Source organism: Procambarus clarkii, chromosome 88 (assembly GCF_040958095.1).
Source record: "Procambarus clarkii isolate CNS0578487 chromosome 88, FALCON_Pclarkii_2.0, whole genome shotgun sequence".
Lineage (NCBI taxonomy): Eukaryota > Metazoa > Arthropoda > Malacostraca > Decapoda > Cambaridae > Procambarus > Procambarus clarkii.
Genome location: NC_091237.1, coordinates 11,185,297 through 11,212,500, shown reverse-complemented (window position 1 = coordinate 11,212,500; position 27,204 = coordinate 11,185,297). Strand labels below are relative to the sequence as shown.

The following is a 27,204-nucleotide window of genomic DNA, read 5'->3' as shown; positions in this document are numbered from 1 at the left end:
TACAATAAACTACCTCTCACAGGAGGAGTATGGGGTGCACAATAAACTATCGCTCACAGGATGAGTATAGGGTGCACAATAAACTACCGCTCACAGGATGAGTATAGGGTGCACAATAAACTACCGCTCACAGGATGAGTATGGGGTGCACAATAAACTACCGCTCACAGGATGAGTATGGGGTGCACAATAAACTACCGCTCACAGGATGAGTATGGGGTGCACAATAAACTACCGCTCACAGGATGAGTATGGGGTGCACAATAAACTACCGCTCACAGCAGGAGTATGGGGTGCACAATAAACTACCGCTCACAGGAGGAGTATGGGGTGCACAATAAACTAGCCAACTCTGGCGACAACAATAAAATGTCATTGAGGCACTTTATAAGACTTCATCAAAATCCTCAGATTAGGCAAAATTGTAATTAATTATGCCATTAAAGATGTTAATAATAATATAATTGAGGCAGCGAAGACTACAGTGAGCTGAGCGCCACAAGGGAGTGCCAGGCTACTGTGTAAACATCAGCGGCTGTTCTTAGTTAAGTAATCTGCTCTTCCCTTACTTCCTTTGTTGATTACAAGTTCCAAAGGGAATTGATAAGATTTGTAATGAGATAATGTTACATGCCAGGAAGCAACAGGATTATATATGCAAGTGAATTAGTCTATTATGTTGGCATTGTTCTAGAAGCCTTGTCAAATTGAATGATTATTATTGTTATATGTTTTGTGATTCAAATAGAGTAATTACGAAGCCTCTTGTTCTGAGTCATATTTGAATGTTAAAGTAACATTATATTCATCGAGTAAAGTGCATTGATTTTTTTTTTTTTTTTTTTTTTTTTTGAGATATATACAAGAGTTGTTACATTCTTGTACAGCCACTAGTACGCGTAGCGTTTCGGGCAGGTCCCTGGAATACGACCCCCGCCGCGAAGAATCGTTGTTACAACCAAGTACACATTTTACTGTTGAGTTAAACAGAGGCTACAGTTAAGGATTTGCGCCCAGTAAATCCTCCCCGGCCAGGATACGAACCCATGACATAGCGCTCGCGGAACGCCAGGCGATTTATTGAAGGTCGAGAGGAGTAGTTGTTTTGAAGTTAAATGAGACAAGTTACTCTTGCCAAGTGTACATCTTTTCTCAGTAAATGTTTTGTCAGTTTTAAACGCTGCGTTTTCCTTGGCCTCTATTCCAGCTGCGTTCGACCTATTTGGAAACCCAAGTAATAATATATTAGACCCCGGGTGAGAAGAGGAATTTGGAGAGCTCGGAGAGACCTCTCACGTGGGGCAAGATTCACGAAGCAGTTACGCAAGTACTTACGAACGTGTAAATCTTTTCTCAATCTTTGATGGCTTTGGTTACATTTATTAAACAGTTTACAAGTATGAAAACTTGCCAATAAACTGTTGTTATTGTTATAAACAGCCTCCTGGTGCTTCCGAGCTCATTAACTGTTTAATAATTGTAAACAAAGCCGCCAAAGATTGAGGAAAGATGTACAGGTTCGTAAGTGTTTACGTAACTGCTTCGTGAATCTAGCCCCAGGAGACCTACTTTAGCAGCCCGTCCTCCTAAGGTTACTGATCGTCAAGAAACTGGCGTACTAAAGTCCCCTCCCCTTACCTTACCAGAGGACTCAAAACATTTTGGCCTGAGTTCGTATCCTGGCCGGGGAAGATTGACTGGGCCCCAATCCTTAATTCTAGTCATTTTTTACCCAGCAGTGAATGGCTACCAGGCTGTTAAACGATTTGGCAGGTCGTATTCCGGTGAAAATTAGGATTAAGGACCTGCCCGAAACGCTACGCGTGCTGGTGGCTGTACAAGAATGTAAGAACTTGTATTTATAACTATAAATGGGTAAGGTGGCGGAAGAGGTTATGGTTGTGGTCTCAATAGCGACATCAAATAATAAAAATGTACCGAGCGTCAGTAGATTAAATTAACACATAAATTTAGTTGTTATTTCAACTTTAATAATCTTTTTTTGGTCTTTTGTCACAAATTTGAAGAACACAGCTATGTGGAAAAAGTGTTAAGAGAAGGAATAGAAGAGGAAGAGACTGGAAAAAGAGGTAGGGGCGCTTCAAATAGAAATGGCACGACAGAAAACAAAGAGGAGAAAGAGAGAGAGCAGAGGAGAAAGAAAGAGAGCAGAGGAGAAAGAGAGAGAGGATAGGAGAGAGAGAGACCAACATTCAGACACAGGAGTGAGTTCGGCGTGACTTACAGTACAGACGGCGGCGACACAGAAGGCGGGGAGGGAGGAAGCTGACTGGCAGACGGTCCCGTCCGGGAAGCTCTTGCCGGAGGCTTCCATCTCGCGGTCCGTCGTCTCACACTCCACCTCACACTGAGACAGTCCTGAAGAGCAAGACAGTAGTGAGAACACACTCCACCTCACACTGTGGATTCCTGGGGCACTTTACTAATGTGAATAAGCAAGCTAAACTAACACTAAAATCTAATGTTACCTAAATATGGTTGCTAATAATACTCGCAGACTATACATTTGCTTGGTTTTAGAGATAACAGCTAAACAAAATTCGTCGAGAGAAGGCACTGGGACTTCGAGAACGGGTCCGGGAATGTCTAGAAGGATCAGGAAAGCTGGGTAACCAACTTCAGGAGAGAGCTTTTGTGCTCTAGAATGGAGGGGTGAATGTTTTGAAAAGGAATGTGTTGAGATGAGTGAGGGTATCAGGGTGTGGGTGGGCAGAGTAGGGTGTGGGTGGGCAGAGTAGGGTGTGGGTGGGCAGAGTAGGGTGTGGGTGGGCAGAGTAGGGTGTGGGTGGGCAGAGTAGGGTGTGGGTGTATAGGGAAGGGTGTGGTAAACATTGGAAGGTGCAGGGGTTAGTTGGGTTAGTATAATACCTTCAACAGGCACCCTGGCCGCCAGCCCCGTCAGGGAAGCAGAGTTTCTGGCCCGCCCTCTGCAGGTGTCGTCGGCGAAGTCCTGCAGGGTCCTCCGCTGTCCTGCGCCACATTCCTCCACCTCCGAGCACAGGCGGTACCGATACTCCCCTCTGCAGGCTCGCGACCTGCGGGACGGAGCAATAATGAGAGGCGGCAAGACCGGGTATTTAAATCAGAAGAGAACCAGCTGTCAGTATTTATTAGCTAGAGATAACTAGTTCAGACAATAACTTCCTTTTCAAGGCGCCTAACTAAGCTCAAACAACATGGGTCCATTAAGGATAACATCATGTCACCATACAAGATGACCTAGAGATATCCTGACCACCAACGCCGAAGTAACCGGCAATAATACTGGCCAATAAGACTAGACATAGCGGAAGTCCTTCACATCAAACACACTCGGCCAACGATCAACAGCTCACATCTAGGTCCGTCCTTGTCTCGTACTCACAAAGAAGGAAATGCCACTTGTTTATTATTATTATTAATTGACAAAATCAATTACAATTTTGCCTAATCTGAGGATTTCGATTAAGTCTAATTGACGTGAGGATAATGTTGGTATTCACTGTCACGCAGGACAGAGGGTCATACACAAGACAATAGGTCTAAACTGTAGGCGGAAGTACATATATATCACGGTTACAATCAATGTTTTAATGTATGGATATGTGAAAACAACTTTCTACTGTGCACTGTCACACAAGGGCAGGGATGGGTTCATAAGTGATGCAGCTTAGAAGTAATATAAATAACAATTATTCTTCATTCTTTAAAATGGACAAGCAAATTTTGGATAAATTGTTAGGATGTCGTCCAGAACACCTGAGTCAATAAAATAGCTCCTACCACCACCTCATGCTACCAGTGAGATAGGAGGACCCAGTTAACCTGTTATTTTGATTAGTTAACACCCTATCACATCACATACTGTCTCTGAGGAGGCTCAGCTTGATTGGATAAAATGTATCATGACCAGTAAATCTGTAAAATTAACATATAAGTAAATTTGTATAAATTTCATTCCAGATTGAACAATTACAAAGTAATTAATTATGAAGATTCGTGCTAGAATCACTGACTTATCTTTTTTTGGTCATATTCAATCTATATGAATAAAAGAAAGATGTTTGTCTGTTTGCTTGTCTGTTCAAGGTTAGAGGTCAGGGGCCAGATTCACGAAACAGTTACGCAAGCACTTACGAACCTGTACATCTTTTGTCAATCTTTGGCGGCTGTGTTTATAATTATTAAACAGTTAATGAGCTCCAAAGCACCAGGAGGCTGTTTATAACAATAACAACAGTTGATTGGGAAGTTTTCATGCTTGTAAACTGTTTAATAAATGTAACCAAAACCGTCAAAGATTGAGGAAAGATGTACACGTTCGTAAGTACTTGCGTAACTGCTTCGTGAATCTGGCCCCAGACGCTTAGGGCTAGCCTCACACAACTGTGCATGATAGATGGCCAAAATGAGTGGCATGCCTATCACTACCACTAAAATACTTTTAGCTCCCATAACCGTCCCCATGAAGATGGGGGGGACTCTGGCACCAGCTCTACCCGGTAAAATATGAGATTAGAAATTAATCATAAAATATATTCTTATGTAATTTTATATTCCTCTACATAGTTCTCTGTTTTCTGCATTCATCCATGTTTCTGTTAGTGCAATAATGTGTTTATTTTTCTGTGTGCATTTAATTCATCTTTTTTGGTTGTAGTCCACCTTGAGGAGTGTTATGTTGATTTTTTTTTGTTTGCAGGGATATTCCTGCGCGGGCCCTAAGCCTCTGACTCGCCTACTAATCCTATATATATATATATAATCTGTCTAGCAACTCCTCGCTCCTACCTCGGCACATACCGTGTCCACCTACTGAGAGGCAAACAATGGGTTTGATCCCATTGGCTGACAATATATTGTTCGTTCTGTCCACGGTCTCCAACCGTTGTCCCTGGAAAGCATATTCAATTTTTTCTTGCATTCGTGTAGCAGGTTCTATCCATATCGGGCACTTTGGCATACTAAACAACTTTTTTCCTTCCGCGTTTTTATTGGGATGTATTGCTGGCCTGCTTCAAGGGTTTCTGGTCAAGGATTCTCCCTGTAAACACACAAGTTGTTTGACACCTCAATCAGTGTCTTCCTGGTGATTATTTTCCCATTTCGTCGCTGTCGTCCCAGCTCCTCGTTAACCTGCAACTCTCCAACCACTCTGAATATTCCTCTACTGTACATCCGTGCTCCACTAGTCTGTCAATCTCGACGTCAAACGGCAGACAGAGCATGTTCAGGGCTTGTTGTGGGGTCATAATGCGCGCCATTGTTGTTTACAAGAGTAGCCACTAGCTGCAGCTACCCACACAAGAGCACACCTCGCACTCTGCGTGTATGTGTATATATATATATATATATATATATATATATATATATATATATATATATATATATATATATATATATATATATATATATATATATATACAGGCGCCACACTTACCCCGTTAGTGACGTTAGTGTATTCCAGTATTCCACACTACTGTTAGCAGTAGTGTGGAATATGCCGGACGTAGGGAGCCGGTCGGCCGAGCGGACAGCACGCTGGACTTGTGATCCTGTGGTCCCGGGTTCGATCCCGGGCGCCGGCGAGAAACAATGGGCAGAGTTTCTTTCACCCTATGCCCCTGTTACCTAGCAGTAAATAGGTACCTGGGTGTTAGTCAGCTGTCACGGGCTGCTTCCTGGGGGGTGGAGGCCTGGTCGAGGACCGGGCCGCGGGGACACTAAAAAGACCCGAAATCATCTCAAGATAACCCCACACAAGAGGGCAGTTACAGCCCCGCTCCTGTGCCAGGTAAGCCCACTACGGGCTCACCATAGCCCGTGCTACTTGGAACGTTTTGTTCGGAGTAGCTGAATCTAAAACAACTTACCCACACCGCCTCTCAGACAAGGCGAGGCCCGAGCTGCCAGAGGAGAGGACGCCGTCGACGCCGTAGAGACAGGCGGAGCGACACTCGGACCACGCCCCCCACTTCCCTCCCACGCTCCCGGACGCTCCCTGGGACGCCGACGACACGAGGGAGGCTGACGGCGAGAGGGCTGGAGCCTCGGAGTTCTCCTGACACCGTCCTCGCTTGCACCACTGAGTCAGGGCAAGAATTCGAATGAAAATATATATATAAAATTGTAATAAGCATAGAAGGTTAAAACAGACGCATAGGGAACTAAGGAGTCGTAACAAGGGATTTGTAATACATTTGTACCGTGTTCGTTCATGATGCTCTCTTGTACGTAGGTCAGGAAGGCAATTATCAGATGAAAGCACCAAGTCATTACGACTATATAGCACTGGGAAGAGGTTAGGATAAGGATTTGGGATGGGACGGGGGAAAGGAATGGTGCCCAACCACTTGAACGGTCGGGGATTGAACGCCAACCTGCATGAAGCAAGACCGTCGATCTACCGTCCAGCCCAAGTAGTTGGACCGTAGGTGTTGTTGTTGTTATAGATTCAGCTACTCTGAACAAGTTCCGAGTAGCACGGGCTATGGTGAGCCCGTAACTTACCTGGCACAGGAGCAGGGCAAGAAGCACGGGCTATGGTTAGCCGTGGACCGTAGGTGAGGAAGGCCATGTTTTAAGCATGGTGAGGTAGGCAGGGTAAGGAGGAGGAATAATGAGGGAGGCAGGGCGATGCGAGCCGTGAGTGAGACAAGGGGGACTTACCTTATGGTTGCCACAGGAGGTGCCCTCGAGGGCTGGGTGGGACGTCCAGGTGTAGTGGTCGCGGCGACAGTGCAGGTCCTGACAGATCTCCTCCAGAGGCTGGGAGTCGGCGTGGTGACTCCCCGCTCCGTGCTTCAGCATGCCTGTAGGAGGTACCCAGTCAGTCTTCTCTTGTGAGGCAGGGAGAGAGAGGGGAGGCAGGGAGGGAGAGGGGAGGCAGGGAGGCAGATGGGAGGCAGGGAGGGAGAGGGGAGGCAGGGAGGGAGAGGGGAGGCAGGGAGGGAGAGGGGAGGCAGGGAGGGAGAGGGGAGGCAGGGAGGGAGAGGGGAGGCAGGGAGGGAGAGGGGAGGCAGGGAGGGAGAGGGGAGGCAGGGAGGGAGAGGGGAGGCAGGGAGGGAGAGGGGAGGCAGGGAGGGAGAGGGGAGGCAGGGAGGGAGAGGGGAGGCAGGGAGGGAGATGGGAGGCAGGGAGGGAGAGGGGAGGCAGGGAGGGAGAGGGGAGGAAGGGAGGGAGAGGGGAGGCAGGGAGAGAGAGGGGAGGCAGGGAGGGAGAGGGGAGGCAGGGAGGGAGAGGGGAGGCAGGGAGGGAGAGGGGAGGCAGGGACAGCAGTACACAAGAGGACGGGCGGAATATAAACACTAACAAGAGAAGGATTAAGACAGGAGGACAGCTTGAGGCTTCAGGAAGACCTGGACCAACTGAAGGAATGGTCCAACAAATGGCTGTTAGAGTTTAACCCAAGCAGATGTAATGTAATGAAGATAGGTGTAGGGAGCAGGAGGCCAGATACAAGGTATTATCTTGGAGATGAAATACTTCAAGAGTCAGAGAGAGAGAGAGAGAGAGAGAAAGACCTGGGGTTGATATCACGCCAGACCTGTCCCCTAAAACCAACATCAAGAGGATATGACCAGCAGCATATGCCAAGTCGGCCAACATAAGAACGGCCTTTAGAAACTTGTGTAAGGAAACATTCAGAACCATGTATACCACATATGTCAGACCAATCCTGTAATATGCAGCGCCAGCATGGAATCGGTATCTCCTCAAGTATAAGATTAAACTGGAGAAGGTTCAGAGGTTTGCCAACAGACTAGTACCCGAATTGAGAGGTATGAGCTACGAGGAGAGACTACGGGAATTAAACCTCACGTCGCTGGAAGACAGAAGAGTTGGGGGGTACATGATCACCGCATACAAGATTCTCAAAGAAATTGAAAGGGTAGATACTGACAGTTTAACACAAGGGGCACACGCACAATGGGACACAGGTGGAAATTGAGTGCCCAAATGAGTCACAGAGACATTAGAAAGAATTTGTTTAGTGTCAGAGTAATTAATAAATGGAATGCATTAGGCAGTGATGTGGTGGAGGCTGACTCCATACACAGTTTCAAGTGTAGATATGATAGAGCCCAGTAGGCTCAGGAACCTGTACACCGGTTGACTGGCAGTTGAGAGGCGGGACCAAAGAGCCGAAGCTCAACCCCCGTACAACTAGGTAAGCACAAGCAGGCGAATACACACACACACACACACACACACACACACACACACACACACACACACACACACACACACACACACACACACACACACATACACACACACACGTTTGCTGATGATGCTAAGATAATAGGAAGGATAAGAAATTTAGATGATTGTCATGCCCTTCAAGAAGACCTGGACAAAATAAGTATATGGAGCACCACTTGGCAAATGGAATTTAATGTTAATAAATGTCATGTTATGGAATGTGGAATAGGAGAACATAGACCCCCACACATTCTATATATTATGTGAGAAATCTTTAAAGAATTCTGATAAAGAAAGAGATCTAGGAGTGGTTCTAGATAGAAAACTATCACCTGAGGACCACATAAAGAATATTGTGCAAGGAGCCTATGCTATGCTTTCTAACTTCAGAATTGCTTTTAAATACATGGATGGCGATATACTAAAGAAATTGTTCATGACTTTTGTTAGGCCAAAGCTAGAATATGCAGCTGTTGTGTGGTGCCCATATCTTAGGAACAAACCTATGTGGTGCCCATATCATCAACAAACTGGAAAAGGTGCAAAGACATGCTACTAAGTGGCACCCAGAACTAAAGGGCAAGAGCTACGAGGAGAGGTTAGAAGCATTAAATATGCCAAAACTAGAAGACAGAAGAAAAAGAGGTGATATGATCACTACGTACAAAATAGTAACAAGAATTGATAAAATCGACAGGGAAGACTTCCTGAGACCTGGCACTTCAAGAACAAGAGGTCATAGATTTAAACTAGCTAAACACAGATGCCGAAGAAATATAAGAAAATTCACCTTCGCAAATAGAGTGGTAGACGGTTGGAACAAGTTAGGTGAGAAGGTGGTGGAGGCCAAGACCGTCAGTAGTTTCAAAGCGTTATATGACAAAGAGTGCTGGGAAGACGGGACACCACGAGCGTAGCTCTCATCCTGTAACTACACTTAGGTAATTACTTAGGTAATTACACACACACACACACACACACACACACACACACATTGTATTAACCTGTGCGTGCGTCTGGTGATGACCTTCAGCCCCCCCCCCCCTAATCACTGCCAGCGGAAACAACAACAACAACAGTGACAACTGAGGTTAAAGAACTTTGATTTTTTTATTATGATCATTCTCTAAGTATATCTGTCTTTATCTTTCATGAAATCTCTCATTCCCTTTCTCTCAATCTCTCGCTAACTACACATTTCTTGATCTATCTTCATCTCTCACAATTTCCATTCTTTCTTTATCTCTATCTTTAAATCTATCTATTTTGATTTCGTTCTCTATCTATTTGTCCTTTTAGAGATAAATTTCGCTTTTAATATTAATTTTGACAAGTGAAGAGCTGAGTAGAAGTGTTAAATGTACTATTTAAACACTGTCCTCAGTTTTTCATGCATAAATCAACCTGTCGTCAACTCAAGTCCATTACATCCAGCGGTCGACCCCACAGACGCCAGCCCGTCCTCCAAACAAAGACCCAAAAGTGATTCCATGCACCCACCAAACCCGCTGTTTATGAATGAAAAACGGTTTACACACGACTCACAACTGCTGACGTTCGAACACTTCCGGAACAAGTGCTTCGCTGACGTCCTCTGCTCGAACCACAATTCTATAAATGCTTCACCCACGAACTTATAAATACAAATAATTACCAACAGAACCTAAACACCTAACCTAACCTAACCTAACCTAACCTAACCTAACCTAACCTAACCTACACCAAACTATACAATAGTTTGGCGTAGGTTAGGTTAGGTGTTTTACAATATTATGTATATTGTAAAACATACAATTTTACATACATACATATTTTTATACATACAATTTTTATGTATAAGAATATTAATTTATATATCAGAACAAACTGATTTGTAATACACAGTATGGTAAAATTAATGAATGTGTCTGGGGAGAACGGCCGCTGCTTTAACCAGCCTAGTGAGAGAACGGGTTGAATACAAATAATCGCCAACAGAACCTAAACACCTAACCTAACCAATGCCTAAATATGCTAATATATAACAATATTAATTTATATTTCAGAACATTCCAATTTTGAATGAATAACATGTTAACATTTATGAATATATCTTTGGGCTCGTCCGCTGGATGGAATGGCCATACACTGAGGGCGGGAGTAAGGAAGCACTCACACTGTTGGTCTGCTGAGAAGCGCTGGCCGGGTGGGGAGCTAGCCTCGTGGTCCATCTGGTGACCCTCGGGAGCAGACACGTCCCGCAGACACGACGACTGCTGTGACCTGCAGAATTACAACGCTTGAGTGAGAGTTATGCACGCACAAGAAGGACCAATGACTTGCGTTAGTGTGAAGATTGTGTTACTTAACATTCTGGCAACGTCGCTCACACCAACCCGTTCTCGCACTTTCGTATAGTCAATATTGACTTATTAAATACGTGCATATGTGACATACTTAACATACTAGTTTACCTTGAAAAGCTTCATAGAAAACACCGACCTTACCTAACCTTCTTAGTATGTTAAGATAAGCATCTTATTGCTTCGTAATTACAATTATTACTTAACCTATTATAGGTATAGGTTAAGTAATAATTGTAATTACGAAGCAATAAGATGCTTATCTTAATTAACATACTAAAAAGGTTAGGTAAGATCGGTGTTTTCTATGAAGCTTTTCAAGGTAAACTAGTATGTTTAGTATGTCACATATGCACGTATTTAATAAGTCAATATTGACTATAAGAAAGTGCGAGAACGGGTCGCTCACACGCACAGGAGTCACCAGGGCCACCAAACACTTGTAACAACAGTGACACTAACGTCACAGAGGTCACCAATGCACCTCTGCTAACAGTGACACTAACCTCACAGAGGTCACCAACGCACCTCTGCTAACAGTGACACTAACGTCACAGAGGTCACCAACGCACCTCTGCTAACAGTGACACTAACCTCACAGAGGTCACCAACGCACCTCTGCTAACAGTGACACTAACCTCACAGAGGTCACCAACGCACCTCTGCTAACAGTGACACTAACCTCACAGAGGTCACCAACGCACCTCTGCTAACAGTGACACTGACCTCACAGAGGTCACCACGCACCTCTGCTAACAGTGACACTGACCTCACAGAGGTCACCACGCACCTCTGCTAACAGTGACACTAACCTCACAGAGGTCACCACGCACCTCTGCTAACAGTGACACTGACCTCACAGAGGTCACCACGCACCTCTGCTAACAGTGACACTAACCTCACAGAGGTCACCACGCACCTCTGCTAACAGTGACACTGACCTCACAGAGGTCACCACGCACCTCTGCTAACAGTGACACTAACCTCACAGAGGTCACCACGCACCTCTGCTAACAGTGACACTAACCTCACAGAGGTCACCACGCACCTCTGCTAACAGTGACACTAACCTCACAGAGGTCACCACGCACCTCTGCTAACAGTGACACTAACCTCACAGAGGTCACCAACGCACCTCTGCTAACAGTGACACTAACCTCACAGAGGTCACCACGCACCTCTGCTAACAGTGACACTAACCTCACAGAGGTCACCAACGCACCTCTGCTAACAGTGACACTAACCTCACAGAGGTCACCACGCACCTCTGCTAACAGTGACACTGACCTCACAGAGGTCACCACGCACCTCTGCTAACAGTGACACTAACCTCACAGAGGTCACCACGCACCTCTGCTAACAGTGACACTGACCTCACAGAGGTCACCACGCACCTCTGCTAACAGTGACACTAACCTCACAGGTCACCAACGCACCTCTGCTAACAGTGACACTAACCTCACAGAGGTCACCACGCACCTCTGCTAACAGTGACACTGACCTCACAGAGGTCACCAACGCACCTCTGCTAACAGTGACACTAACCTCACAGAGGTCACCACGCACCTCTTCTAACAGTGACACTAACCTCACAGAGGTCACCACGCTCCTCTGCTAACAGTGACACTAACCTCACAGAGGTCACCACGCACCTCTGCTAACAGTGACACTAACCTCACAGAGGTCACCACGCACCTCTTCTAACAGTGACACTAACCTCACAGAGGTCACCACGCACCTCTGCTAACAGTGACACTGACCTCACAGGTGTGTGCTGGCAGCATGTGTTGCATTTACGCGGAAATAATCTTAGGGGAACCTTAACAATAATTCAAAGAGACTTCATTAAATATCTCTTCTGTTTCATTGTTACCTTTCTGTTTTTATGTACACAGGTGGGAACAGGAACTGACGACTGCTGACCCCGTTTCTGCATAACAGACAGCCATGTCAACAGCCTAATTAAATCAAAAGCGAAGACAAACTTCTATAAATATTTCTGATGCAACCCGTCCTCCAAAGGTTTCCTAACATCAAGAAACTGTTGTAGTAAATTACCCTTATCCTAATCCTAACCTACCAGAGAACCCAAAACAGAAAATGGGAGATTATGTCAGTTTCGTCAGCCGCTATCATTTTCTAGTACGACAATTTTTGGCCTTATGTAGAATATACGTCAAAATACAACGTTGTTGTGTTGATTTAGGGGCGACGACGATCGTGGGATCGGATGCGCCCCGGACCAACGTTCTATTAGGAGAACGGATTGACTGACGAGTCAAATGCGCTAACAAACAGGTGTACCAACCTCGGCGCCGTAACTGTACTAATGACACCACCATTGTCAGCAAAACTGAGGCACATTAGGCTATTTCAGCAAATTGCATGACACTGGTGTATGAATAGGATTCTTTTTTACCTTTCAATACAGTATTGACAGTGTCGTTACGAGGAGAGAGAGAAACATGCTTGCCAACTTTGCTAATGACGTCACAATGGTAAACACACAGGCGTGCCAACGGAGTACATTCCGTTGGCACGCCTGTGCGCGGGCGTTCCCCACACACACAGCTCATTTTTCAAATTGTTATCCGTGCATATAAAGCCGTTAGGTAAGGTTGGGTTAGATTTGGCTAGGTTAGGTTAGGCCATTAGATTATGTCAGGTCAGCTTACATATGGTGAGGTCAGGTTAGGCCATGTCAGATTAGATATGGTTAGGCCAGTTTAGATATGGTTAGGTATAGCTAGGTTGCACATGGTTAGATTAGATAAGGTTATATCTGATTAGATATGTTTTGGTTAGATTAGGTCAGGTTAGATATGGTTGGATAAGGCTAGGTCAGGTTAGATAGGGTTAGTTCAGGTTAGACAGCGTTAGGTCAGGTTAGAAATGGTTAGGTTGGATAAGGTTAGGTTAGAAAAGGTTTGGTCAGGTTAGGTAAGGTCAGATCAGGTTAGATATGGCTAGGTCACATAAGATTAGGTCAGGTTAGCTAGGGTTAAATAAGGTTAGGCTAGGTTAGCTAGGGTGAAATAAGGTTAGGCTAGGTAAGTTAAAGTTCGATAAGGATAGGTCAGGTTAGATAAGGAAATGCTGGATAGTCTTTTACACCAAAAATAATTCCGTCTTATGTACGAAATGACTTTTATCCGTAAATGCTGGAGCAGGCGCCAGGGACCGGATTCACCAAGCAGACACGCAAGTCCTTTACAAACCTGTACATCATTTCTCCATCATCAGCGGCTTTGTTTACATATATTAAACAGTTTACGAGCACAGGAACTTCCCCGGTCAAATGTTATTGTTGTTATAAACAACCTCCTGGTATTGACCAGACCACACACTAGCAGGTGAAGGGACGACGACGTTTCGGTCCGTCCTGGACCATTCTCCTGAACTGGACACAATCGACTTGAGAATGGTCCAGGACGGACCGAAACGTCGTCGTCCCTTCACCTTCTAGTGTGTGGTCTGGTCAACATACTTCAGCCACGTTATTGTGACTCCTCGTCTGCAACCTCCTGGTACTCCGGAGATCGTAAACTGGAGTACGATCCAGTTTACGATCGCAAACGAAGCCGTCAACGACTGAGGAAAGAAACGCAGGTTCGTAAATAGATACGTAAATGGTTCTTGAATCCTGGCCTAGTGACTCACCTGAGGAAGTGGTCGAGGAGCTGAGGGACTCACCTGAGGAAGTGGTCGAGGAGCTGAGGGACTCACCTGAGGAAGTGGTCGAGGAGCTGAGGGACTCACCTGAGGAAGTGGTCGAGGAGCTGAGGGACTCACCTGAGGAAGTGGTCGAGGAGCTGAGGGACTCACCTGAGAAAGTGGTCGAGGAGCTGAGGGACTCACCTGAGAAAGTGGTCGAGGAGCTGAGGGACTCACCTGAGAAAGTGGTCGAGGAGCTGAGGGACTCACCTGAGAAAGTGGTCGAGGAGCTGAGGGACTCACCTGAGGAAGTGGTCGAGGAGCTGAGGGACTCACCTGAGAAAGTGGTCGAGGAGCTGAGGGACTCACCTGAGAAAGTGGTCGAGGAGCTGAGGGACTCACCTAAGAAAGTGATCGAGGAGCTGAGGGACTCACCTGAGGAAGTGGTCGAGGTACCTCCTGGAGCAAGGGGACCAGGTGATCTTGCCTGACCCCAGCGTGGGGGACATGAGGTACCTGCCGGGGTCGCAGTTGTTGCCGGCCTGTAGCCCGTCGTGGCGCATCCCCAGGCTGGCGGTCACGGGGGAAAGTCTTGTTATAAGTCTTTGTTTATATTTGGTGTTATTACCAAACCGACACCAGAGTGCAACGGCCAGTTATTAGGCCGACACCAGAGTGCAACGGCCAGTTATTAGGCCGACACCAGAGTGCAACGGCCAGTTATTAGGCCGACACCAGAGTGCAACGGCCAGTTATTAGGCCGACACCAGAGTGCAACGGCCAGTTATTAGGCCGACACCAGAGTGCAACGGCCAGTTATTAGGCCGACACCAGAGTGCAACGGCCAGTTATTAGGCCGACACCAGAGTGCAACGGCCAGTTATTAGGCCGACACCAGAGTGCAACGGCCAGTTATTAGGCCGACACCAGAGTGCAACGGCCAGTTATTAGGCCGACACCAGAGTGCAACGGCCAGTTATTAGGCCGACACCAGAGTGCAACGGCCAGTTATTAGGCCGACACCAGAGTGCAACGGCTAGTTATTAGGCCGACACCAGAGTGCAACGGCTAGTTATTAGGCCGACACCAGAGTGCAACGGCCAGTTATTAGGCCGACACCAGAGTGCAACGGCTAGTTATTAGGCCGACACCAGAGTGCAACGGCTAGTTATTAGGCCGACACCAGAGTGCAACGGCCAGTTATTAGGCCGACACCAGAGTGCAACGGCTAGTTATTAGGCCGACACCAGAGTGCAACGGCTAGTTATTAGGCCGACACCAGAGTGCAACGGCCAGTTATTAGGCCGACACCAGAGTGCAACGGCTAGTTATTAGGCCGACACCAGAGTGCAACGGCTAGTTATTAGGCCGACACCAGAGTGCAACGGCCAGTTATTAGGCCGACACCAGAGTGCAACGGCCAGTTATTAGGCCGACACCAGAGTGCAACGGCCAGTTATTAGGCCGACACCAGAGTGCAACGGCTAGTTATTAGGCCGACACCAGAGTGCAACGGCTAGTTATTAGGCCGACACCAGAGTGCAACGGCCAGTTATTAGGCCGACACCAGAGTGCAACGGCCAGTTATTAGGCCGACACCAGAGTGCAACGGCCAGTTATTAGGCCGACACCAGAGTGCAACGGCCAGTTATTAGGCCGACACCAGAGTGCAACGGCTAGTTATTAGGCCGACACCAGAGTGCAACTCCCTAGTCTCCTGAGACTGATGGATGCCTGCAACTCCTACTATTACTGTTATCATTATAATAATTATTATTGATATACGTTTTCTGTATGCCCAGCCACTTGGGCTGAACGGTAGAGGGACGGTCTCACTTCTTGCAGGTCAGGGTTCAATTCCCGACCGTCCAAGTAGTTGGGAACTATTTCTTTCCTCCGTCACTCTCCTAAATTCTTGTCCTTGCAAGTGCTAGTCGTAATGGTTTAGTGCTTTATCCTGATAATTACTTAACCCTACCTTCGTTTTCTGTGGACTAGTAAAACAACTCTTCCGCTTCAGTCCCACAACAAACTGACATCATAAAGTCATAAGAGGTCCATTACACTAACTGCCTTCCGGAATGGGACAAGCAAAAATATGTACACACTGGGAATGAATCGAACACTTCCGGTACTAGAGAGTGAGGTGCCTCCACGCCCTCTCTCTTTCTCCCTTCCCCCTATTCTCTCCCTCTCCTTTCTTCTATCCACCAGCATCTTCGTCCCTCCCTCTATCTTACCCGGTCCACTTCCAAGCTCCAATTATTCCAAGCAGTCTAGCCAGAAACTCTCGGTCGCTTACCACCACCCTCTCAAGCTCTCCTAACCTTCCAGACACCCACGCCCACCACCCTCTCCTAAGGTTCCAGCCATACACCCACGCCCACTACCCTCTCCTAAGGTTCCAGCCATACACCCACGCCCACCACCCTCTCCTAAGGTTCCAGCCATACACCCACGCCCACCACCCTCTCCTAAGGTTCCAGCCATACACCCACGCCCACTACCCTCTCCTAAGGTTCCAGCCATACACCCACGCCCACTACCCTCTCCTAAGGTTCCAGCCATACACCCACGCCCACTACCCTCTCCTAAGGTTCCAGCCATACACCCACGCCCACTACCCTCTCCTAAGGTTCCAGCCATACACCCACGCCCACTACCCTCTCCTAAGGTTCCAGCCATACACCCACGCCCACCACCCTCTCCTAAGCTACCAGCCATACACCCACGCCCACTACCCTCTCCTAAGGTTCCAGCCATACACCCACGCCCACTACCCTCTCCTAAGGTTCCAGCCATACACCCACGCCCACCACCCTCTCCTAAGCTTCCAGTCAGACACCCAACCGGTGTTCCCACTGCCTGACGAGTCCTACTCACTTGTGGCCAATCTCGTGAGCCATGACGTAGACGGACTCGAAGTGGCGGCCCTCGTTGACGGTGCAGGAGCTGGAGCGGGTGCACATGCCGGCCACCGGCGCCAGACCTCCACGATTCACACAACACCAGAGAGAAGGAACCACGGGAACCATAAACATGTAAGCAAGGTGGATTTAGCATTATGTTGACAATTATATAATAGGAGGTTACTGGTGTTGTGAATCACATATACACATAAGATGCTGAAGAGACAGCACAAGATGGACCAGGCCAGCCTTCATAAACAGGGAAAACAGGCAAGAGAACATTGTTGGAAATGTAAAGGAAAACGAGTCGAAAGGACAGTTCAGAAATAATGCTCGTGTCTACAACTACAACAGCGAATACGACACAGAACTGGAGTGTCAAGGGAATTATAAATTGCAACAGATATAAACAAGGCTGGTAGTAGGCGGGGCGTGGAGACCAACACCTCACTCCGGTAGTCACTGATAGGTTAGTACCCTCACACACACACACACACACACACAATTTAATGGCCTTGTGGCGCAACGGATAACGCGTCTGACTACGGATCAGAAGATTCCAGGTTCGAATCCTGGCAAGGTCGCAAGTATATTTTCAGGAACACACACACACACACACACACACACACACACACACACACACACACACACACATTTTGGCGGGATCCAAGAGTCAATGCTCGGTCCTGCAGGCACAAATAGATAAGTACACACACGCACACACAGAGGCCAGGCCAGCCAGTCTAACCTAACCTTTCTCTCAAATAGAAAGATCTGGGGGTTGATATCACACCGAACCTGTCCCCTCGATACCCACATTAAAAGGATATCATCAGCGGCATATGCTAGAGTGGCTAATATAAGAACTGCCTTTAGAAACTTGTGTAAGGAATCGTTCAGGACCCTGTATACCACTTATGTCAGACCACTCCTGGAATATGCAGCTCCAGCCTGGAGTCCATACCTAGTTAAACACAAGACAAAGTCAGAGAAGATTCAGAGGTATGCCACCAGACTCGTCCCGGAACTGAGAGGTATGAGCTACGAGGAAAGGTTAAGAGAACTGAACCTCACAACCCTGGAAAACAGAAGAGTTAGAGGAGACATGATAACCACCTACAAAATTCTTAGGGGAATTGACAGAGTGGATAAAGAAAACTCTTCAGCACGGGTGGGACACGAACAAGGGGACACAGGTGGAAACTTAGTACCCAAATGAGCCACAGAGACGTTAGAAAGAATTTCTTCAGTGTCAGAGTAGTTAACAAATGGAATGCATTAAGTAGTGATGTGGTGGAGGCTGACTCCATACACAGTTTCAAATGTAGATATGATAGAGCCCAGTAGGCTCAGGAACCTGTACACCAGTTGATTGACAGTTGAGAGGCCGGACCAAAGAGCCAAAGCCCATCCCCCGCAAGCACAACTAGGTGAGTACACACACACACACACACACACACACACACACACACACACACACACACACACACACACACACACACACACACACACACACACACCGAATAGGTGTGAAGGACAATGACAGTGAATAACCAAGTGATCAGGTTACGAAAATGGGGGAGGCCAGTATACAGAAAATTATAAATAACTTTGTTAGGAGCTCAATGCCAGCTTCCTTGGAGTGTTCACTGCTGAGCCTGAACAGCTCCCGGAGCTAGACGAGGATGAGAAATTACTAAATATAGAGGTAACCGCAGAGGAAGCAAGAATACAACTAGCATCACTGGATGTAACTACAGCTACTGGGAAAGACTATCACCATGGCTGTTAAAAGAAGCAGCACAGGTCCTCAGCATACCTCTAGCACTAATATTTAACGAGTCACTTACACAGGGGAAAATGTCCAGCTGCTGAAATAAGGCAAATGTGGTGCCAATCTACAAGAAAGGATATAGGGAAGAGCCACTTAACAACAGACCAGTGTCGCTCACAAGCAGCCCCAGTAAAGTACTTAAAAGAATTATAAGGTTAAGACTAGTTGCACCCCAAGAAAGAATTGGATTTGTAAGTAAACAACAACATGGCTTTAGAGAAGGGAAATCATGTCTGACAAACCTCTTAGTTTTATGATAAGGTAACGAAAACAAGGCAAGACAGAGAAGGATGGGCAGATTGCATAATTCTGGACTGTCAAAAAGCCTTTGATACAGTACTACCCAGAAGGCTACTATACAAACTTGAGAGGCAGGCGGGAGTAGACGGAGACGCACTGTCTTGGGTAAGGAATTACCTAACAGACAGGTGTCAGAGAGTGACGGTGAGGGGCGAGGAGTGGGACTGGCGTAGAGTAACAAGCGGGGTGCCTCAAGGATCGGTGCTGGGTCAGGTTATCTTGAGGTTATATCTTGAGATGATTTCGGGGCTTTTTTTTAGTGTCCCCGCGGCCGGGTCCTCGACCAGGCCTCCACCCCCAGGAAGCAGCCCGTGACAGCTAGCTAACACCCAGGTACCTATTTACTGCTAGGTAACAGGGGCATAGGATGAAAGAAACTCTGCCCATTGTTTCTCGCCGGCGCCTGGGATCGAACCCAGGACCACAGGATCACAAGTCCAGTGTGCTGTCCGCTCGGCCGACCGGCTCCTATGGGTCTATATGGTATGGTAGTATGGCTAATAGTATGGGTCCCATACTATTCCTCAGTTATGTAAATGACTTGACTGCAGGAGTTGAGTCTTTTATGTCAATGTTTGCAGATGATGCAAAACTAATGAGACAGATGAGGATTGCAAGATTCTCCAGAACGACTTGAACAGGTTGCAGAGCAGGTCTGAGAAATGGCTGCTAGAGTTCAACACTAGCAAGTGTAAGGTGATGGAAATGGGGATAGGAGCCAGGAGACAAAGTCCAATATACGATGAAGGAAAACTACCTCCCTATAACGACTAGAGAAAGAGACCTGGGAGTGGACATAACACCAAACCTAACTCCAGCGGCTCATATAAATAGAATAACGTCAGCCGCATACTCTACCCTGGCAAAAGTCAGAACATCCTTCAGAAACTTGAATAAGAAGGCTTTTAGATCACTGTATACCACCTATGTGAGGCCAGTCTTAGAGTATGCCGCCCCATCCTGGAGCCCCATCTTAAAAAAAAAAACACATAAGGAAGCTCTGAAAAGGTGCAGAAGTTTGCAACGAGACTCGTCCCAGAGCTGCGAGGGATGAGGCACGAAGACAGACTGAAGGAACTAAACCTGACGACGTTAGAAAGGAGGAGGGAGAGAGGACATGATACAGATGTATAAAATACTTACAGGGGTTGACACGGTGTAAACAGGGGAAATGTTTACAATGAATAACAACAGAACAAGGGGGCACGGATGGAAGCTTGAGACTCACATGTGTCATAGAGATGTTAGAAAGATTTTATTTTAGCATAAGGTTAGTGAGTGAATGGAATGACCTAAAGGAGCAGGTTGTAGAGGCTAACTCCATTCATAACTTTAACAGCAGGAATGAAAGGGAAATAGGTCAAGAGTCATTGCATTAGACAACCAACGGCTAGAAAAACGGGGTCCAAGAGCTAGAGCTCTATCCTGCAAGCACAAATAGGGGAGTAAAATAGGTGAGTACACACACACGCTACTCCTTCCCTTCCCCTAGCCCCAAGGGACTTACCCACGACCTGAGAGTTGAGCTTGCCGCTGGAGGTGAGTGTGTAGACGTCAAGGCCCGTCAGGATGAGGGCGTGGTCCCAGTGGAGGGCGTGGGTGTCCTCCGGCGGGTTCTCCTGCCGCTGCCACGTGCAGAAGTTGGTGAGGAAGGTGTCGATGTCGTTGGGTCGACGGAGGCCGGGCGGGTCCGTGTACAGGATCTCCAGCCGCTTGAGCACGAACTTGACCTCGTGGCCGAGGGAGTCGTCGTTGTAGAGCAGTTGCACCTGTGGGGTCCAGGAGCGGGCAGTGGATCAGACACACACACACAGATAACCTTATTGTAATTATTATTACGTAATATTGTAATTTATTATAATGTATTATTATTAAGGCCAGCAAGAGGAGGCACGGGCACGAATAGCCCGTAAGTGGTAGTGTTTTGGTGTGAATGTGACCTTTGGTGGTGATGTGTACTAAGGGTCTATGTTATAGATTAAGCTACTCGGAACAAGTTCCAAGTAGCACGGCTATGGTGAGCCCGTAACTTACCTGGCACAGGAGCGGGGCAAGAAGCACGGACTATGGTGAGCCTCGTGGACGGGAGATGTCTCCCGTCCACTAAGGGTCTATAGACGATGCCGTTTATAGGTGTGGCAGGCGCCTCACCTGGCAGCCATTACTGGCGTTGTGATGCTTAATCACAAACCTAAACCACATGGCTAATCAAAAGCCTAAATCACATGGCTAATCACAAACCTAAAATGTGTGACCAAACCACACATCAGAAAGTCAGGAAACGACGACATTTCGGTCTATCCTGGGCCACGTATCATGCCACTACTACAAAGTGTTTTACCAAAATATATCACCACTCAAACTAAGTTAAAGGTTGTATTTTTAATTTGTCTAAATTAAAGAATGAAAGGGGGGGGGGGAAGAATGATGCCCAACCACTTGGACGGCCGGGGGATTGAACGCCGACCTGCATGAAGCGAGACAGTCACTCTACCGTTCACCCCAAGTGGTTGGACGGGTGACAAAAGCTAGTGTAACATACCGCGTTGACCATGGCGAGGACGACCCGGAGGACCTGGTCTTCAGTGTTGGTGGGGAAGTTGTCCTGCATGTGACGGTACAGGTCCCTGTCCACGAACACCGCCGTCTCGATGTACAGGTCCTCGCCCCGACGCTCCCTCCTGTCACACACATGCAATGTCAAGCGTCACACAAGCACACACTTTAAGAGCTTTATTGCACAAATATCATACAGAAAGCCGGTTACCGTAAACGAAGGTCTCATTCCCTAAATAGGATCAGGCAACAGACACGCCCGCTCACCCACCCATCGCCGTAGGAGCGCCCGTCGTAGTTGTCGTCGCCTCCGGTGTCCCACTCAGACCGCATTCTTGAGTCGACGACGTGGTCGTAGCTGTCGTAGTAGCTGCGCCGCTCCGAACGCGACCCCAGTAAAGCCCGGGGCGTCGGCAGCCGCTCCCCCTCCTCCTCCCCCGACGACGACGACGCCGGCAGGAAAGACCTCCGGGCCCGAGACGCCTCTGATCCCACAAAATGTGCTGATTAGTCCCCGGGAACATGATCTTGCAGCCCGTCCTCCTAAGGATTCCCAACGTCAAGAAACTGTCGTACTAAAGTGACCTTATCCTGACTTACTAGAGGACCCAAAACAGAAAACGGGACAGTACCTCACTTTCGCGAGCCGCTTACAGTTTCTAGTTCCAAGATTTTTGACCTTGGATAAAGTATACGTCAAAATGCGACGTTCTATTCGGAGGACGGGTTGGATCATGAGAGACACAAAGAAGACAGAAAAAAAATATGCAGACAGAGAGAGAGACAGCCAGGCAGACAGAGAGAGAGACAGCCAGGCAGACAGAGAGGGGGAGGTGATGACAAAGGGACCAAGGGATGGCTATATGCTTTAGGCACGTTAATAATACACTTCCTTGCGGTTCTTAATTGTTAAAACTCAATTTTGTTTAACATTACTGAACCTAATTAACACGCCAGCGGTTACTATAATTTGATCCATTGATCTAAAAAAGTAAACTCATATTTTAAAGTTTCTCATTTTCGATGTAACACTTAAGTTTTTAACCTGAGTCCATTAAAATATCATGGAGTTAACAAGAAAGAATTGCGTCTCCCTATGAAAACATCAACAAACTAACTAGCACAGGTTCAAGAACGTTTATAGACAATCAAATACATCTCAACAACGATAGAGTAGCTTAGGCTATTTCTACTAACTAGTATAAGCATACTTACTGGCCTCCACAGTGTATCCTGCGTTGTCCTCCTTCCTGTACAAGATGTGAGTGTAGGATGTGAGATCCTCCTGCCCCTGGGTGACTGTGCGGCGTCGACGCCGCCTTCGCTTGACGTCTTCAGGTAGGGGTTCGATAACATACTCTGCCGTTGGGCTGGTTATGACGCCCCGCTGCACCAAAGAAAACGTGGTCAGAAATAGTCGTCTGAGAAAATGAACCCCGAAGAAGCACCAACTTATGAAAATGATTTTCCCATACTGTAGTTACGTGCGCACACATTCATTCTCACGAGTTCAAATGTAAATATGTTAAACCCTATTCTGGCTGGGGAAAGAGACGTCGAACTGCTACATGGAAAGTTGTTATATTGGATGAACACTGAAAAGTCAATACTTGTCTAGCAAGTCACAGTAAGTTGGTACACTCCTTGAACCATGGCACTGTACACATCTAAGCCAGATAACAGAGCGAGTGGAAGCATACATGTCGACTTTTGCATATGATTTAAAACTGTTGAAACGAGTAAAAACTAAGGACGCTTGAAAATACCTTTGGATTATCTAGAGTAATGGGTCCCCGTGGTGCAGTAGTAAAGCACTCGCCTGTCGTTTTGGCCTGGGTTCGTATCCTGGTTGGGAAGGATTGACTGGGCGCCAATCCTTAACTGTACGCCTCTGTTCACCCAGCAGTGAATGGATACCTGGTTGTTAAACGATTTGGCGGGTCGTATTCCGGGGAAAATTATGATTCAGGACCTGCCCGAAACACTATGCGTGCTGGTGGATTTAGAAGAATGTAAGAACTCTTATATATAAATAAAAAATAAGGCTGCTAGATTTCAATCAGAAAATTGTATATTGATGAGAATAAGGAGAGCAATCTAAGCACACGAAACGGGTCATCGAAGCCTAAAAGGGAAAAATTTCTTCCAACTAAACATTTTTTGTTATTTATATATACAAGAGTTGTTACATTCTTGTACAGCCACTAGTACGCGTAGCGTTTCGGGCAGGTCCTTAATCCTATGGTCCCTGGAATACGATCCCCTGCCGCGAAGAATCGTTGTTACAACCAAGTACCCATTTTACTGTTGAGTTAAACAGAGGCTACAGTTAAGGATTTGCGTCCAGTAAATCCTCCCCGGCCAGGATACGAACCCACGACAAAGCGCTCCCGGTACGCCAGGCGAGCATCTTACCACTACGCCACTTGTCCCAGAACTGAGTATATTGGATTATAAAGAATATCTGAGGGCATTTTATTTACAAAAGAAAAGACAAAAGTTTGAGGGGACTTGAAAATGTTCATGTGATATGTAAGAATGAGAAGACATGGGGGAAGCTAGCGACACAATGAATCACATACATACTACGGGTTCACCATAGCCCGTGCTGCCTGGAACTTTTTGTTCCAGGTAGCGAATCTTAAACAACAACAAATGAATCACAAGGATATAAATAAGAAAGCTCTTATTTTTACATAAATTTGTTTGATCAGAAGGTAGTTGAGGTTAACTCAATTCACAGCCACTTAAAAAGCAAGAAGGTATGGAGTCTCTGTATTGGGAGGCCTACAACATAAAAGGCATGAGATAAGATCTGATGTTCGATCCTGCAAGCGCTGCTTCTTGAGTAACAACACGGTGACTTTGCACTCACGCGCGCGCGCACAAGGGTGTGCCAAAAGGTCTAAATCATAAAGAGAAACCAAGACAGAGGAATTATGCTCAGAAGAGACGTAGACACGGGACCAGGAAGGTTAGGTTCGAGCCTCTGCCTGGCCCGCTAAGCGTTATTCGATTGATTGATAAAGATAAAGCCTGCCAAGAGGTGGCACGGGCATGAATAGCCCGTAAGTGGTATAATTTTTGTTCAGTAAATCTTTCCAGTGTTCTAACGTTACTCATTTCATTCTTCCTTAGAAGTGGAATGTGTTGGTGGAATGTGTGGTGGAATGTGTGTTATGACTTAGGTGTGGGATGTGTTTATGGCTGGTACGTTAGTTTCAACATGTTCATGTCCACAGGCGTTTAACCAGCCCGTCTTCTCGAGTTGTCACAACGCCACAAAAATGATGTACTAAATTGCCCGAACCTAACCTAACGGAAGCCTCTCGCATAGAAAACATGGTTGTTTGCGAGTTGTGACTTATAGTACATTATATATTGTCCACTGGGATTTTGACGTCAAAATTAAATGTATTAATCAAGAGGAAAGGTTTATTTAACAATTTCTGTGCTGATTGAATTACCGTTTATATTTTTTTGCTTTGTAACTTCACAATATTAAATAATGTTCCAGGAGTCAGTTTAGCATCTCTCTACAGTGCTGACCTATCTTCTCTTTTTCTGGAACCTTGAAGCCTATTCAAGGCTCGGGAAGTCGGGAAGCCTATTGCCCATGCACAACGGTATCAACTGCTGAATGGTTATTAGTAGACAGCCATCAGTCTCAGGAGACTATGGTGTTACGCTCTGGTTGTTGGTCTAGAGTGGCCTCACCAGGGCGCAAAGCCAGGGTAGGGTGAGACGGAGAGGTAAGTAATCAATTACCAAAAAGAAGGCACCAAACTGGGAAGGCTATGTAGCACCATCAAATGTGCGGGATAATCAGAGGGCGCTAAATAAGACGGAGAAACTGTTACCCAAGCAGCAGGTCCCCTCTCTCCACGGCGCCGAAAGTCTTCAATGGAAAGGTAAACGCCAATACGATTGGTTCCAGCGCCGTGGCATGAATTGAGAGTTCCGGAGTTGACCTCTAAGTTGGTGAAAGAAAACACAGGGACTCCAAACCCGGAGACCGCCGTGGTCGGGGCCGGAATAATGCCACCATAATAACTTATTGGCCGCCCAGAGTGTATACTTTGGTCCTGAACACACTCCAACGGTAAACTCTTGGTGAATGTATACTGAGAAGTGGGTTACATACACCACTTGGTGTATATTGTGCCCTAACAATGGTAAACTATATCTTGAAAAACTTCATCGCATTAACCTGTAACTGACAGTAGTTAAATATGTTCATACAACTCTCTCTCTATATATATAATATATATATTATATATATATATATATATATATATATATATATATATATATATATATATATATATATATATATATATATATATATTATTAAATATGACCGAAAAAGTAAGATTAATAATTCTAACACGAATTTTCTCAATCTTTCGTATATTACGCTTCACTGTTGGAGGTAAATCAAAAATCACTTCTCCAAAATTCATTTTTTATTTCTAGTCTGACGCGACACGGGCGCGTTTCGTAAAACTTATTACATTTTCAAAGACTTCACAAATACACAACTGATTAGAACTTGCGTTTCTCTGATTTTATATCTACATTTGAGTGAGGTGGGAAGGGTGATGTGGCATTAACACAAGACAGAACAATAGGGGATATTAATAGGGTATTAAAAGTATCAACACAAGACAGAACAGAAACAATGGGTATTGAATAGAAGTGTTTGTAGAAAGCCTATTGGTCCATATTTCTTGATGCTTCTATATTGGAGCGGAGTCTTGAGGTGGGTAGAATATAGTTGTGCAATAATTGGCTGTTGATTGCTGGTGTTGACTTCTTGATGTGTAGTGCCTCGCAAACGTCAAGCCGCCTGCTATCGCTGTATCTATCGATGATTTCTGTGTTGTTTACTAGGATTTCTCTGGCGATGGTTTGGTTATGGGAAGAGATTATATGTTCCTTAATGGAGCCCTGTTGCTTATGCATCGTTAAACGCCTAGAAAGAGATGTTGTTGTCTTGCCTATATACTGGGTTTTTTGGAGCTTACAGTCCCCAAGTGGGCATTTGAAGGCATAGACGACGTTAGTCTCTTTTAAAGCGTTCTGTTTTGTGTCTGGAGAGTTTCTCATGAGTAGGCTGGCCGTTTTTCTGGTTTTATAGTAAATCGTCAGTTGTATCCTCTGATTTTTGTCTGTAGGGATAACGTTTCTATTAACAATATCTTTCAGGACCCTTTCCTCCGTTTTATGAGCTGTGGAAAAGAAGTTCCTGTAAAATAGTCTAATAGGGGGTATAGGTGTTGTGTTAGTTGTCTCTTCGGAGGTTGCATGGCTTTTCACTTTCCTTCTTATGATGTCTTCGATGAAACCATTGGAGAAGCCGTTATTGACTAGGACCTGCCTTACCCTACAGAGTTCTTCGTCG

At 46.2% G+C, this 27,204-nt stretch overlaps 1 protein-coding gene and 1 non-coding gene across 4 annotated transcripts in view; one reads left to right on the top strand and one right to left on the bottom strand.

Moving 5' to 3' along the window:
* LOC123745890 (A disintegrin and metalloproteinase with thrombospondin motifs adt-2-like) overlaps nucleotides 1–27,204 on the bottom strand; it is a 135,455-nt gene that overhangs the window by 34,005 nt on the left and 74,246 nt on the right. For 2 of the 3 annotated variants that reach the window (XM_069317498.1, XM_069317499.1), the window contains exons 6-16: nucleotides 23,016–23,187; nucleotides 22,072–22,285; nucleotides 21,787–21,925; nucleotides 20,752–21,013; nucleotides 17,085–17,190; nucleotides 14,637–14,771; nucleotides 10,361–10,467; nucleotides 6,670–6,812; nucleotides 5,874–6,085; nucleotides 2,890–3,056; nucleotides 2,246–2,379 (exon numbers count right to left, since the gene is read on the bottom strand). In XM_069317498.1, the coding sequence (XP_069173599.1) occupies nucleotides 2,246–2,379; nucleotides 2,890–3,056; nucleotides 5,874–6,085; nucleotides 6,670–6,812; nucleotides 10,361–10,467; nucleotides 14,637–14,771; nucleotides 17,085–17,190; nucleotides 20,752–21,013; nucleotides 21,787–21,925; nucleotides 22,072–22,285; nucleotides 23,016–23,187 (1,791 nt within the window). The remainder of the gene's footprint in view (nucleotides 1–2,245; nucleotides 2,380–2,889; nucleotides 3,057–5,873; nucleotides 6,086–6,669; nucleotides 6,813–10,360; nucleotides 10,468–14,636; nucleotides 14,772–17,084; nucleotides 17,191–20,751; nucleotides 21,014–21,786; nucleotides 21,926–22,071; nucleotides 22,286–23,015; nucleotides 23,188–27,204) is intronic. The other variant, XM_069317500.1, reaches the window with a different exon arrangement.
* On the top strand, nucleotides 17,622–17,694 carry TRNAR-ACG (transfer RNA arginine (anticodon ACG)). Its single transcript has one exon. It is a non-coding gene; the product is annotated as a tRNA-Arg (tRNA).